Source organism: Ranitomeya imitator, chromosome 7 (genome assembly GCF_032444005.1).
Source record: "Ranitomeya imitator isolate aRanImi1 chromosome 7, aRanImi1.pri, whole genome shotgun sequence".
Taxonomy (NCBI): domain Eukaryota; kingdom Metazoa; phylum Chordata; class Amphibia; order Anura; family Dendrobatidae; genus Ranitomeya; species Ranitomeya imitator.
In genome coordinates, this window is record NC_091288.1 from 180278923 (window position 1) to 180295547 (window position 16625).

Sequence of the window (16625 nt, forward strand, 5' to 3'; positions counted from 1 at the left end):
AGATGTGCTGTCGGATTTCTGTTCTTTGTAGCTTTATAAGATTTAACATTATTGTAATTGATAGAACATTAACAATGTTAATGTATTTAATTGCAGAAAATATTATCTTGATGTAGAGAGAAAAGAAGCCGGCTTTGATTTATCTGCAAATGGAAAAGACTCACATGAAAAGCATCGATTATATCGGGTATGTGGAGAGATGCTGTAATAATCAGGAATCTCAGTGCCCTACACATTACATGTTGGGATTCTGGAATGTATTTTTAACTCTTTCTTTCATTGTGAAGTACAAGTGCTCCATGGTGCCCACACGACCTCTGGTAGGAGGGTGGCTGTGATTGACAGCTTGGCAGACCCTACCCTACTGATGCCCGACCAGTGTTTCCTACATGCACAGTAAGGAGGTTCCTCATGAGCTGACATAGGACCTGTCACTGTTACTAAGAATTTTATCCATTTATAAACAGTGAAATTCTATTCATTTGGTGAACGAGAATCCAGAAGTGTTTTCATAATAGAGCTGGAATATAAAGACAACCTGTCGGGTCATTTTACAGCCCTACATTGCTACTAATGTGTAATTAGTGCCCTGACAATCCTTCGCTCATGCCCTCTATGTTCCTTCACTTGCAGCAAAAGAATCATTCTTTAAAATGCTGCGTACTATATACTAATGACGTGTGAAGAGTCAAGTGGGCCCTGTGCCCAGCGTCATCACGAAATGCAAAATGTCTCTCCAGAGAGGAAGAGGACTAGAACTCTAGCGCCACCTATTGGAAGTAGCAATCCTAAATGTTAATATAGGGGCCTTGCAGACACATGTTTGGCTCTCTCCAGTCAGTGCAAAGCATGAGATCTGATTGCATTGCATGGCCTATAAGTCTCCTCACGCCGATATGTCACTCTCCACGAGACGAAATGTTACCCTTTAGACTCCAGTCAGAGGAGTCAAATCAGATCTCATACTTTGCACTGAGGAGTGGTAACTCCCTGGAACAAGTGTATGCAAACTGAGATTTTAGTTTTGACTTTTATCCTAAGTCATGTGACAAGGCTCGTTAAAGAGTTGATATTGACTGTTAGGTGGCACTAGAGTTCTAGTCCTACCTGTCTCCTTCATGCCATTCTCCACGAGCAAAACGTTAACCCTTAAATCACAGCGTCATCACCCTACACCTCTTTGCATTACCAGGGGAGTCCATGTTAACGTATGAGATTTAAAGAATCCTGATGGTGACCGCAGTGGCCGAGAGATGTCTATCCAGACTGCAGTGGTCGGGGTGGACACCAGTCAGCACAACTCTTCTGCACAGTTTTAACCACTTCATGACAGGGCGATTTTTTGTTTTTGTACCTTTTTTTTTTTTTTTTAACTAACCTACTTCCAAGAGCCCTACTCTTTATATTTTTTTCTGTCAATATTTCTGTATTGGGCCTTAATATTTATGGAACAAGTTGACATTTTAAAAGACAACGTTGATTTTACCATATAATACACTGAGAAACTGAAAAAATAAATTCCAAGTGTGGTGAAATAGTCAAAAAAACACAATTCTAACATTTTTTTATTATTATTATTATTATTATTATTATTATTTTGTTTTTCACATCTTTCATTTTTCTTAACGATGACCTGGCATTGTGATTCTTCAGGTCAGTACAATTATGACGATGCAAAAACTTATAAGGTTTTTCATATATTTTACTGGTTAAAATTTTTTTTTATGACAACCTTTTTATTAATTTATTTAGTGAAATTGTCCGTCTCTTGTGGTTGGTAGGAGGATAGGAGCACCAAGATGGCGGTGGCTGTGCTGATACAGACGCACCCTATTAATTATGGAAATGATGGTGCCCACTTATCAATTTCCATGAGGAATTACAGAGGAATGTCATGAACATAGAGGGGGATGGGTTTATCACTGCTTTTCATACTATTTTATGGGGTCAGCCTGTAGCTACTGAATCAGACGTGATGACAGCTCCTGTTTATTTCAGTTTGCAGAACAACGGAAGCGATCTCAGAGACAGAAGGAAAACTTCTTGGATAATAAATTGGAGGCTTCCCTCAGATCGTACACGAATAAATCTGGATGGAACAAGAAAGTGGAAAGAAATCTGGAAAACAAGCAGCAAGTGCAGAGGAGAATCAGAGAGAACATGTCGTCGTTCACCGTCCCTGTAGGTCACAGCCCCATGCGCTCCATGTAGTAATTAACGGGAGATTCCATAGCAAATACTAGTAAGGGTTCAATATATCCCAATTCTGAGGCTGCACTCAGGATTTACCCCCCAGGCTGGTCACTCCAGGGGCGAACCTGTGGACCCCTAAGGGGGCCCATTTATACCTCCAAAGGAGGAGCAATTTTGCATTTTTAAGATCTCTTGGACTGCAAAGGGTCCATATTTTGTTCTTGCACAGAAGCCCTGTTCTGTCTGTGCCATTCACAATATTAGCTCTGGAGGCTTCAAAGAACTAGATTTATTTTTATTTAATGGCCTTTGGCCCAATCTCAAGCCCTAGCGACTTGATGAATAAATGCTCTGTAGGAAGATCGATCTTGTGCAAGACAAGATAGGTCCACCAGGGTTTTCTACACCATTATCTTGATTGTAGCAAGCCATCGGGTTGTAGGTCTTCCTTTTGGGCTTGTTCCTTCTATTCTTCCGACCATGATGCCCTTCTCCAGTGTGTCATGCTGCGACAGTGTTCGGTAAGGAAGGGGGGCCTCAAACTGCCCCTGCAATAGAGACCCTAACTATTATTGTCCCGGGAGTACTCTTGAAGGCCTCCGACCTTACTAGTCTCCTGCTAAACCCTGATCTGTCCACTCCCCCACCCTATGAGGCATGAGACAGAAATGTAAGGAAAACGGGACACAAAGACAAAATAAGGATAACAGAAAACCTCTATCATACAAAAGCACTATCCAGCAATAGGGAGGAGGATAGGGACAGGGAGGAATAAACTAATTGGGAACAGGGACCAGGAGATAAACACACACGTATTACAGCAAACCCCAGAACATTATTACAACAACTCTACTCCAGCCACTTAGCTTTAGCACACAGCACAGGAAGACAAATCTTTCACCGGCAGGGACAAGAAGGTCTGACCAGTTTATATAGGAAAAGGTAATGACCAGATCAGAAGCAGCTGAAATGGAGCTGCATGTTTCTGACCAGCATAGAAAGGGTCATTAACCTTTTCAGCACCAGAAGAAACTAAATCCATTTAATATGGGGCAAAAATCACACGATCTCTAAAGAAGACCTGCGATTCATTACCCAACGCGACTGTCTAACTCCGGGATTTCTATACGTAATACGTATACATATATGTATAGAACTAAATACGACAGTTGATCTCACCAGGTTGCCACTGCAACCTATAGTTAAAAGTTGCAGTTCAGCCTCCTAAAGCAGAGCCAGATACCAAAAATCTGTGGTGCCTTATAAAAGGTGTAGTCCCAATATGGACACCATAGTGCTGATGAATGTTTAAGTGTCCACCGAGAGCTCATTCTTCAGAGTCCTCCTTCCAAATCACTTCCCTCTGCTCTTGATTGACATCTTTACCATCACAGAACATAGTTTCTAAGAAAGGCAGGAGGGACGGCCACCGGAAAATGAACTTAAAGGGAATGTCTGGTGAAAACAGGTGGCAACTTACTGATCGGTGGGTATACAGTCACTGGGACCCGTACCGATCGGTAGATCAGTGAATCTGTATCACAACGGGGAACTTTTAAGCCCGTTAACACTAGAAGTCCCAGAAATTTCGAGCTCCAAAGGTTCCAAAGGTAGAAATGTTAAATGACCCCTCTCTGGGACTTCTAGTGTTAAACAAAAAATGGTGCTGCGGGTCCGACACCTGACCGCATTGAGATATTAGATCTGGCTGTACAGTCATAAGAGCTTATGGGGATGGAATCTGGTGACACATTGTAAGATCTCTCTTCAGCTGTTGTTTTCTTACCACTTTTACAAAATATGTTTATAATCTATTTTTTTACAGGAGCGTTTTGATAGAAATTATGTTTTCCTGAGAGGCCTAAACTGGAAAGACAGGTAGATAAAAGTCCTTCTAGATATTGATCTTGTTGTTCTGGGGAGATTGAAATGTAACGTCTCAATAAAGGTAAACTCATTTTGATGTACTTTTTATCAGAAATTTTTTGACATTTGGATACATATAGTGTATATTAGTCAGGTGTTTTGCACATTGGGCCATGAGCCATTGTAGAAGGCCTCGCGATATTGATGGCCTATAATATAAGTCATCGGTATCAGATCGGGGAGTAGGAGCGGAGCTGCAGTTTTTGGCAATGGCCATTACACTGTAAATGGAGCTGTGAGATTCCAGCTATGATCACAGATTACATTCCGCCGGGACGGAAAACAGCTGTTTGGTCTCTGTGCCGGGTGTGAAAACCCCACTGGTCTGATATTGATGATCTGGCATGTATACAATGATGGCCCCCCAAATAGTGGCAGTGACGGAATAATGAAGGATCGAAGTATATCGTTGGACAATTTATCAATGTAAAATTGTATTTTATCCCCATGTAACACCTTTGCTCCTCCAGGTTAATATATGGTATCAATTTCTGCTGATATTGGGAAAAAATTAGAAATCAGATAGTCCAATACTACCAGCGTCCAAGGATAGGATCCCCATGTAGGTCAGTGGTTACATGGGAGATAAGCCGTTCATACATAGATGATGATCTTTTTACAGCGACAGGATATTATAGGACGGCACATGGTCTGCTTCATTCTCATAGTTGTGTTGTTGTACTAGGATCCATCCAGCAGTCAGCCTACAGGATAGCCTGGATCCATAGTCAGCCTACAGGATAGCCTGGATCCATAGTCAGCCTACAGGATAGCCTGGATCCATAGTCAGCCTACAGGATAGCCTGGATCCATAGTCAGCCTACAGGATAGCCTGGATCCATAGTCAGCCTACAGGATAGCCTGGATCCATAGTCAGCCTACAGGATAGCCTGGATCCATAGTCAGCCTACAGGATAGCCTGGATCCATTGCTGTGCGCTCATTCACCACATTTATGATAGCTCGGGGCCATCAGGAGTCATCTGCTGAATGTTATTTCATTATATTACTGCATTACTGTTATCTGCTGACAGAAGCTGGATGTAGCTGAAGAAAACCAAAGTCTGTGCTCATTTTTAGTGACTGGACGGTCCATTCTTCAGGCATTGGCCGAAGCTCCAGACAAGCCGTATCGCATGGAGAATTGAAGAGGCTCATATCATCTGCTGCAAACTTAATTGTGGCCACTGTAAGAAACAAATAGCTCCTCAGGGGCGGGGCTAGTTAAGAAAATGTGTCATTCCAAATATCGTAGTGACGGGGAACGGGAATCTTCTATTTTGGACCCTTATCTATTAGCAATGTTTCTAGCTATGGAGAACTCAACATAGATATCAGAGGACTTTACGGAACGCTGCTTTTCTTCTGTGGTGGTACTGCAGTGAAAACGATCACTTAATTTTGGATACCTGCAAAAATTATAGTACAGCTGATCACTGGGAATCACAGACACATAGCACTTTGTGGTCACTTTAAGGGGACTTCCGGTTTCTGAAAACCCCTGTTCCCCGGCTGCAGTTTGTTGTAAAAAAAAAAAAAGCCCAAACAACGTGTCTTACTCACTCTTCCCCGGTCCAGCACCAAGTCTCCATTGTTCCTTCCAGTGTCGATAGAGCTGACGTCACATTGACAGCGCTGCAGCCAATATCTGAGCTCAGTGGCTCTTCCACAAGCTGCTCAAAGCCCCTGAACTCATTGATTGCCTGCAGCGCTGTTGATGTGACATCTGCACTGTGCAGACAATATCAGGCACTGGGAGCAGCGGTAGAGACTCAGCCCAGGACCTGGGGAGAATGAATAAAGCTCTTTTTATTTTTTTAACAACACACTGCAGTCATGGGACAGTTATTTTCCGAAAACCTTGCTGGAACCAATATTAAAGACAGATCAGCTAAAATTGATGACATTAGAGTTAAGATTTTCTAAGTTTCCCATTGTATTCATTTCTTCAGGCTCGCTAGATATTACTGTTAGTAACTGCAAGCGATATAGTGACAAACGGTATCAAAAAGACTTCACCCTGCGATCAGAAGTAACCACCCATGACCTGCATGTCATGGGCACCACTCCTTTTTGATTTTCCGGGAGAGGATGACTGCTCGCCCCCAGGTGGGGTACCTGGAGTAAGAGAGGGGTCTGTTCATACAGGTGGACTATACAATCAGTTCCGTAGGGAATGCAATTCACTTTTAGCTTCCTAAATCAATGGGCCATCTCAATGTAGTTGGCTTTCTTATCAAGCTCCTTGGTTTTGTTTGCTTGCAATGATTGTTTTAGCACCAGGAGGTTATCATTGCTGGGACACAGCAGCAGGTGCTTCCTGGTCTGGCCACGCCTCCTGCTGGGATGAGCAGCTCAGAGTCTATGGACTTTTTTACATAGAGAGCCTGGTGTGGGCGGGGTTAGATGTGGTGTGGGCGGAGTTAGCTTCCTCAGCTCTGCTGTATTGCTAAATCTACAAACTCTGAATGTGTGAGAATGGCTGCACCCAGTAAACTAAGTGATGCATCGCTGGAATCAGGGTCCTTGTCCCTACATTATGCTGCTCTCAGATGAGGTAGCAAAAATCTGTTGACAGACTCCCTTTAACCCCTTAATCCCATATGACGTACTATCCCGTCGAGGTGACCTGGGACTTAATTCCCAGTGACGGGATAGTACGTCATATGCAATCGGCCGCGCTCACTGGGGGAGCGCGGCCGATCGCAACCGGGTGTCAGCTGACTATCGCAGCTGACATCCGGCACTATGTGCCAGGAGCCGTCACGGACCGCCCCTGGCACATTAACCCCCGGAACACTGCGATCAAACATGATTGCAGCGTTCCGGCAGTACGCTTGTACCGAGCGTCTCCTCCCTGCAGGCCCCAGATCCAAAATCGCCACGGGGCTACATCCGGGTCCTGCAGGGAGGTGGCTTACCAGTGCCTGCTCAGAGCAAGCGCTGGTAAGCCTGCAGCCCTGCCTGTCAGATCGCTGATCTGACACAGTGCTGAGCAAAGTGTCAGATCAGCGATCTGACTCTATAACATGATGCCCCTCCCCCCCCCCGGGGCAATGTTATAAAGTAAAAAAAAAATTCACATGTGTAAAAAAAAAAAAATTCCTAAAGAAAAAAAATATATATATACATATATTGTTCCCATAAATACATTTCTTTATCTAAATAATAAAAAAATACAATAAAAGTACACATATTTAGTATCAGCGTGTCTGTAACGACCCAACCTATAAAACGGTCCCTCTAGTTAACCCCTTTAGTGAACGCGGTAAAAAAAAAACGAGGCAAAAAAATAATGCTTTATTATCATACAGCCGAACAAAAAGTGGAATAACACGCGATCAAAGACCATGGTACCGCTGAAAACGTCATCTTGTCCCGCAAAAACACGAGCCACCATACAGCATCATCAGCGGAAAAATAGAAAAGTTATAGTCCTCAGAATAAAGCGATGCAAAATAATTATTTTTTCTATAAAATAGTTTTTATCGTATAAAAGCGCCAAAACATAAAAAAAAGATATAAATGACGTATCGCTGTAATCGTACTGACCCGCAGAATAAAACTGATTTATCAATTTTACCAAACGTGGAACGGTATAAACGCCACCCCAAAAAGAAATTCATGAACAGCTGGTTTTTGTTCATTCTGCCTTACAAAAATCGGAATAAAAAGCGATCAAAAAATGTCACGTGCCCGAAAATGTTACCAATAAAAACGTCAACTCGTCCCGCAAAAAAACAAGACCTCACATGACTCTGTGGACCAAAATATGGAAAAATTATAGCTCTCAAAATGTGGAGACGCAAAAACTATTTTGTGACGGCTGCCAATCATAAAAATCCGCTAAAACCCGCTATAAAAGTAAATCAATCCCCCCTTCATCCCCCCCCTTAGTTAGGTAAAAATAATAAAATAAAAAAATGTATTTATTTCCATTTTCCCATTAGGGTTAGGGCTAGGGTTAGGATTAGGGCTATGATTAGGGCTAGGGTTAGGATTAGGGGTAGGGTTATGGTTAGGGCTAGGGTTGGGGCTTGGGTTAGGGTTTCAGTTATAATTGGGGGGTTTCCACTGTTCAGGCACATCAGGGGCTCTCCAAACGCGACATGGCGTCCAATCTCAATTCCAGCCAATTCTGCGAAGTTAAAGTAAAACAGTGCTCCTTCCCTTCCAAGCTCTCCCGTGTGCCCAAACAGGGGTTTACCCCAACATATGGGGTATCAGCATACTCAAGACAAATTGGAAAACGTTTGGGGTCCAATTTCTCTTGTTACCCTTAGGAAAATACAAAACTGGGGGCTAAAAAAGAATTTTGTGGGAAAACATTTTTTTCTATTTTCACAGCTCTGCGTTATAAACTGTAGTGAAACACTTGTGGGTTCAAAGTTCTCACAACACATCTAGATAAGTTCCTTGGGGGGTCTAGTTTCCAATATGGGGTCACTTGTGGACGGTTTCTACTGATTAATTACATCAGGGGCTCTGCAAATGCAACGTGACGCCTGCAGACCAATCATCTAAGTCTGCATTCCAAATGGCGCTCCTTCCCTTCCGAGCTCTGCCATGCGCCCAAATGGTGGTTCCCCCCCACATATGGGGTATCTGCTTACTCAGGACAAATTGCACAACAACTTTTGAGGTCCAATTTCTTCTCTTACCCTTGGGAAAATAAAAAATTGGGGGCGAAAAGATCATTTTTGTGAAAATATATGATTTTTTATTTTTACGGCTCTGCATTCTAAACTTCTGTGAAGCACTTCGTGGTCAAAGTGCTCACAACACATCTAGATAAGTTCCTTAGGGGGTCTACTTTCCAAAATGGTGTCACTTGTGGGGGGTTTCAATGTTTAGGCACATCAGGGGCTCTCCAAACACAACATGGCGTCCCATCTCAATTCCAGTAAATTTTGCATTGAAAAGTCAAATGGCACTCCTTCCCTTCCGAGCTCTGCCATGCGCCCAAACAGTGGTTTACCCTCACATATGTGGTATCGGTGTACTCAGGACAAATTGTACAACAACTTTTGGGGTCCATTTTCTCCTGTTAACCTTGGTAAAATAAAACAAATTGGAGCTGAATTAAATTTTGCGTGAAAAAAAGTTAAATGTTCATTTTTATTTAAACATTCCAAAAATTCCCGTGAAACACCTGAAGGGTTAATAAACTTCTTGAATGTGGTTTTGAGCTCCTTGAGGGGTGCAGTTTTTAGAATGGTGTCACACTTGGGTATTTTCTATCATATAGACCCCTTCAAATGACTTCAAATGAGATGAGAAATTGCTGATCAACTTTTAACCCTTATAACTCCAAAATTGTGCTGATGTAAAGTAGACATGTGGGAAATGTTAATTATTAAGTATTTTGTGTGACATAGCTCTGTGATTTAATTGCATAAAAATTCAAAGTTGGAAAATTGCAAAATTTTCAAAATTTTCGCCAAATATCCATTTTTTTCACAAATATACGCAAGTCTTATCGAAGAAATTTTACCACTATCATGAAGCACAATATGTTACGAGAAAATGTCAGAATCATCAGGATCCGTTGAAGCGTTCCAGAGTTTGACCTCATAAAGGGACAGTGGTCAGAATTGTAAAAATTGGCCCGGTCATTAACGTACAAACCACCCTTGGGGCTTAAGGGGTTAAGAATAACTTATTTAGTAGTGGAGAATCCCTTTTAGAATCCCTGAATTGCATTGCCCTAGGTAATATATAATTGTTTTTTTTGCTTTTTAAATCATAGACTTCAGAACATCATACACCTCATCTTCACCTACACAAACGTAAGTATCTCTGGAGGAAACAGTAACCGGATATAAAAAGACATAAAATGTCAGAGCAGGTTTATTCAGACTGACATGGCTTTTAATAAACTTGCTTCAGTTTTATACTGACTTCACGTCTGAAAATTATATCGATACGTCTTATGAGCAGGTGCAGATTTGCGACAAAATACTCAACACTTGATGGATCTGTCTAAGGCCACGTTCACATGTTTAGTATATGGTCAGTTTTTTACCTCAGTATTTGTAAGCCAAAACCAGGAGTGGGTGATAAATACTGAAGTGGTGCATATGTTTCTATTATACTTTTCCTCTGATTGTTCCACTCCTAGTTTTGGCTACAAATCCTGATGAAAAATACTGACCAAATACCGAACATGTGAACATGGCCTAAAGATTGTTGTCTGTCCCCTCCTGCGTACTCCACTTTACTTTTTTTAACTTTTGGAAAAATTTGAAAAATGTGAGAAATTAGCATTTTTTAAAATGTTTGTATGATATTATTTGTCACTTTTGGAGACCCAAAACTGTTTGTAAGCTAATAAATGTGGCGTAATGTATTCCTCCTCTTTATAGGAGAAGCAGCTTTGGAATCAGGTGGGAGGCGATCACCTAACGCAGTAAGTGTGAAAATTCCAACAGCTTGTGAGGAACCTTCTCCTCATACAAAGACATCAGGTCTGGATGAAGAAGGTCAAAGCGTGAATCTGGACCTACGGAAGAATCAAACAGTATGTTACTGCTGTCTGGATAGTATAACTGTGACAGCCGCCAACATGGCAGAGATAGTGAAGTGTGCTGAGAAATACTTTACTGAGCTGAACTTCTATAGCTCATTTGCTTAAAGGGGTTGTCCAGCCTTAGAGTACAAACTTGTAATCACTGCAGACTTGTGAATCCTCACATTGTGCGTTCTGCGCCTTGTGAGGTTTCTCAGGCGTCGGGAGGGGGCGGTCATGTGACTGCAAGTATACTTCCGGCCACATTCCAACTAGACGTTTTTGTTTGCACGTCTAGTCGGCACGTAGCCGCATGTATGCAAATCACTTACTGTCACATGCCAGCCTCTCCAAGTGCCAGCACCAGAGAATCCTCACAGCGATCAGTGCACGCTCTGTAAGGGTATGTTTCCACAGTCAGGATTGGCTCAGTATTTGCTCAGGATTTGACGCAAGTGAAATCTGAACCAGAGAACACTGGCAGGTCACCTCGCGCGAGCGTCTCACATCAATACCTGGCACTGCCGCCGGCACTTGGACAGACGTGTGCGGCTGCATAGAAATAACAACAACATGATAACGACCCCAAACACACTTTCAAAATGACCACTGCCTTGCTAAAAAAACTGAGGGTAAAGGTGCTGGACTGGCCAAGCATGTCTCCAGACGTAAACCCTATTGTGCATCTGTGGGGCATCCTCAAACGAAAGGTGGAGGAGAGCAAAGTCTCCAACATCCACCAGCTCCGTGATGTCATCATGGAAGAGGATTTCATTGGCCACCTGTGAAAATCTATCGACCTCCATGCCCAAAAAGCAGTGCTTGAAAATAATGGTGGACACACAAAATTTTGACACTTTGGGCAAAATTTTACCATTTTACATATGGGTGTACTCACTTTTGCTGCCAGCGATTTAGACATTTATGGCTGTGTGTTGCGATACTTAGAGGACACACCAAATTTACACTGTTATACAAGAGGCACACTAGTTATTTTGCATTGTATCAAAGTATCAGATTTTCAGTGTGGTCCCATGAAAATATATAATAAAATATTTACAAAAATGTGAGGGGTGTACTCACTTTTGTGAGCTATAGCATATATAAAGCATGTGAAATACGTATTGAACACGTCACCAATTTTCTACTTAAATATATTTCTGAAAGGTGCTATTGACATGAAATTCTCACCAGATGTCGATTACGACCCATCCAATCCACCCAGGCAAAGACATCAAACTATAGTTGTCCATAAATTAAGTAAACTTATGTTGAATAATGAGAAATAACAGTGTAAGGTATTGAACACGCTTACTGAAATGTATTTAATACTTCGTACAAAAGCCTTTGTTGGTGAGGACAGCTTCAAGATGTCTCCTGTATGGAGAAACTAGTTGCATGCATTGCTCAGGTATGATTTTGGCCCATTCTTCCACACAAACACTCTTCAAATCCTGAAGGTCCTGTGTGCTCCTTCTATGAACTCTGAGCTTTAGTTCCTTCCATAAGTTTCTATTGGATTCAGGTCAGGTGATTGGCTCGGCCATTCTAGAAGCTTTATTTTTTTCTCTGAAACCAATTAAGAGTTTCTTTGGCTGTGTGTTTGGGATCATAGTCTCGCTGAAACGTCCACCCTCGTTTCATCTTCACCATCCTGGTACATGGCAGATTTTTATCAAGAATGTCTGTGTACATTTGTCCATTCATCCTCCCTTCAATCTTATGACGTTTGCCAGTGTCATATGCTGAAAAACAGTCCCACACCATGATATTCAAAACGCCAAACTTGACTGTTGATAATTCTTTTCACTGCTATGTCTGAAATCTTGCAAGGAGCACCTGGTTGTGGTCAGTTTATGGTAAAATGATGTTCTTTCCACTTCCAGATTATGGCTCCAACGGTGCTCACTGTAACCTTCAGTAGTTTAGAAATGTTTCTGTAACCAATGACATCAGTATGTTTTGCAACAATAAGGTTGCAAAGTGTTATGATCTGGTGGTTTAGGAGCAACATGGGACGAGCTCTGAAGGAAGTGGTAACTGTACTGACCGCAGTCCCTAAGCTCAACACAAACACTAGAAATAGCCGTGGGATGCTCCTGACACTCCCTAGGCATCTCGTCACAGCCTGAGAACTAACTACCCCTAAAGATAGAAACAGGAAAACTATCTTGCCTCAGAGAAAATCCCCAAAGGATAGATAGCCCCCCACAAATAATGACTGTGAGTGGAGAGGGAAAAGACATACACAGAATGAAACCAGGATGAGCACAGGAGGCCAGTCTAGCTAAATAGATAGGACAGGATGGAATACTGTGCGGTCAGTATAAAACACTACAAAAAATCCACACAGAGTTTACAAAAATCTCCACACCTGACTAAAGGTGTGGAGGATAACTCTGCTTCCCAGAGCTTCCAGCTTCACTGAATTAATTCATACTGACAAGCTGGACAAACATAGAAAGCACAGAACGGATAAGTCCACAACCTGTGGACAGAAAAGAGCAAGCAAGGACTTAACTTTGCTGAACTGGTCAGGATAACAGGGAAATCCAAAGAGATGTGAATCCAACCAGGAACCATTGACAAGTGGCACAAGCTGAAGGAAAGAGCCAGGCTAAATAGCCGAGCAGAATAGACAATCAGTGGAAGCAGCTGCTCCACTTAAAACCACCGGAGGGAGCCCAAGAGCAGAACTCACAAAAGTGCCACTTACAACCACCGGAGGGAGCCCAAGAGCGGAATTCACAACAGCAAAGGTCTTGAGACAGCTCACTGGTTTTACCCATCATGAGATGCTTCTTGTGTAACACCTTGGTAACGAGTCACCTTTTTATAGGCCATCAGCTGAACCACCTGAAATTTTTTACTAAGTAGGAGGATTGCTTTTTAATTACTGATAGATTTTCGCTGATGTCATGAATTTCGATGGCTTTTTGCTCCTCTTTCTTCAAGTGTTTAATACCTTTTCCCCTGTGCGCATGTTTCATTATTACAAATAACTTAATTTATGGACATCTATGGATTGATTTCTTTACCTGTGTGGATTGGATGGGTTGATATCGACATCTGGTGCGAATTTCTAGTCAATAAGCGCCTTTAGAAATACATTTACTTAGAAAATTGGTGATATGTTCAATACTTATTTCACCTGCTGTGAATATATATATAATATACAGTATATATACATATACACACACACTGAGTGGCATGCATAATTAGTCACCCCCTTTGTCATTATTCCTGTTTTGCTACCTCAAAACCAGGAATTTCAGTTTTTTTACGCTTTCCATCAGTTCAAGTACAGAACATGCATTTCCTTTTTATTGCGAAGCAAACAACAAATAGGACAAAATACCTAAATTGAAAACTTCAGTATGCATAACTATTGACCCCCCTCTAAAGTCAGTACTTTCTTTTGAGGCAATTACAACTGCAAGTCGCTTTGGATAGGTGTCTATGAGCTTTCCACATCTTGCCACTATGGAAAAAAAAGAGAAAGCGTTCCTTGTGCAGGTCAAATGGAAACTGACAGAATCCCAGTGATTAGTGGTGTTCACCTGGATGGGATGTGCCGTTTCTGGCACAACATTGGGAACGGCAAACAACAGATCTCCAGTGGTGGCTGCTCCACCCGCTGGATCCAATTCGAGGAGCCAGAGCTGGGAACAAAGATTGTTCAAAGGTCAGGGCTCTAGATAGCACTGTATATGCCTGAAGGAGGAGCTAGATCAGCTCTAAAAAAGTAGCATCAATAAATTTATTATATGGTCAACTATTTATGGCACCTACTTTTCACTTGGAACTGGTGGCAGCGCTATTTCAGGGCCCCTGCTTTTCTATCTTCTTTGTTCACATCTTGCCACTGGGGTTTTTGCCCATTCCTCAAGGCAAAACTGCTCCAGTTCCTTCAAGTTAGATGGCTTCCTCTGGTGAACAGCAATCTTCAAGTCTGACCTCAGATTCTCAATTGGATTAAGGGCTGAGCTTTGACTAGGCCACTCCAAAACATTTACATGTTTCCTCTTAAACCACTCGAGTGTTGATTTAGCAATAGACTTTTGGTCATGGTGTTGTTGATGGACCTCTGTCCCAGTCTCAAATCACTGATAGACTGAAACAGGTTTTTCTCAAGCATATCCCTATATTTTGAACCATCCATTTTCTCTGTCCCTGCTGCTGAAAAACATCCCCACAGCATGATGCTGCTACCACCATGTTTGACTGTGGGGATGGTGTTCTTGGAGTGATGAGCTGGTAAAGTTTAATTTTGGTCTCAACTGACCATAGCACCTTCCTCCATACATTTAAGGAGTCTCCCACATGTCTTTTGGCAAAAATCAATACAAGACTTACAATTTTTGTTTGTGAGTAAAAGCTTTTTTTCTGCCCACTCTTCCATAAAGGCCACCTCTATGGAGTGTACGGCGTATTGTGATCGTATGGACAGATAGTCCAGTCTCTACTTGGGAATTCTACAGCTCCTTGAGGGTTACATTTGGTCTCTGTACTACCTCTCTGATTAATGCCTTTCTTGCCTCGGCTGAGAGTTTTAGTGGGTGTCCCTCTCTTGGCAGGTTTGTAGTGGTACCATGTTCTATCCATTTGGAGATCTCCTCGGTCTTCACGGTGTTTGGTTAGTTGTGCCTCTTACTTAATGGTGTTGCAGCCTCTGTGGCCTTTCAGAAATTTTTAGGGGCTTCATACCAAAAGGAGTGAATATATATATATATATATATATATATATATATATATACGGTATATATATATATATACACACACACATATATATATATATATATATATATATATATATATATATATATATATATATATATATATATATATACACACACACACATGCCAATTTAAACTATTTGATCGCCAAGATTGAAGTTATGGTTGTATTTTTCTCACATCACTTCACCAACTTAGAATATATAGTGCTGATGCATCACACACAAATCGGATTACAAAATATTTAAACACCGCTAAGAGGGGTGAACACTTTCGCAAGCCACTATATACACACAAGCAGTATGCATACTGTCGTTACACAGCAGGAAATTTGTGCAGCTTGGTATATTACACTATTGACTTTGGAACAATAATAAACTTGTTTCCATGGGCCAAATAAATCTTGCCGGCATTGATAGCATGGTGTCATTGTTACAAAAAAGCCATAATAATAATAAAGTTTGTCATTTGAAATTCGTTCCTTTGTGGTTGAGGATTTACAATCGCACTTTTGGGATTTGCATCCATGGATACATGTGCGGTCTCTGTGTAAACTGCAGGTTCCAACAACAAGTGAGAACATAGATTATGAAATCGCTGTTTACACCACAGTCAGCGTTCAAGAAACAACACCCTCCATGTTTATACGACTATATGGAAAAAGCGAGAGAACACACACACTTTCCCTTCAAGATCCATTGGCCAACACCATTACATCCAGTGCAGAACAGGTAAGAGCTGGACTCTCCTTTGATGGATCATGAGAAAACAGTCAGTTTAAGGGCTCGTTCAGATGAGTGTATCATGCACCACGGACCGCCCATGAGGAGCACACATACCCATTACAGCCAATGTGCCATTGCACATGGTCGACTGACAATACGGACCAATGGGTTGCGTGCGAAAAAAAAATAAACGCAGAATGCACTATTCCAAATTACGGACCAGACTAGTGCATGTAAATAGCAAGTGGCTCTTGCACTCGTCCGCTCTGCAAACGAGCACATGGAACCAGTCACGTCCACAATTTGCGAACATGACTGGTCAGTTTTAGTACCCAGTCTTAGGGGTTGTGTCACAATGACTCATTTTAATCATTTTAATACTCAAGTTTTTTCCCACCTGATCCAGTTTTAGAAAACTTGGCAATCAGATTTTATTGCTACACTTAGCCATACATTTCCTTTACAGCATGCGCAATATAGCCGCTTTGCTCTGACTCATGGAGGTGGGTCCCAAATTATTATTATTATTATTATAGC

At 41.7% G+C, this 16625-nt stretch overlaps 1 protein-coding gene across 3 annotated transcripts in view; it reads left to right on the forward strand.

Annotated features, from left to right (window-relative positions):
- The window catches only part of LOC138645084 (uncharacterized), a 33901-nt gene that overhangs the window by 6492 nt on the left and 10784 nt on the right, over nucleotides 1-16625 (forward strand). For all 3 annotated transcript variants that reach the window (XR_011314705.1, XM_069734129.1, XM_069734131.1), the window contains exons 2-8: nucleotides 97-187; nucleotides 1999-2181; nucleotides 4019-4071; nucleotides 5199-5307; nucleotides 9868-9907; nucleotides 10484-10638; nucleotides 15924-16094. Coding sequence is in view for 2 of the 3 variants with exons in the window: in XM_069734129.1 (XP_069590230.1) it covers nucleotides 97-187; nucleotides 1999-2181; nucleotides 4019-4071; nucleotides 5199-5307; nucleotides 9868-9907; nucleotides 10484-10638; nucleotides 15924-16094 (802 nt within the window). In the remaining variant the exon portion in view is untranslated. The remainder of the gene's footprint in view (nucleotides 1-96; nucleotides 188-1998; nucleotides 2182-4018; nucleotides 4072-5198; nucleotides 5308-9867; nucleotides 9908-10483; nucleotides 10639-15923; nucleotides 16095-16625) is intronic.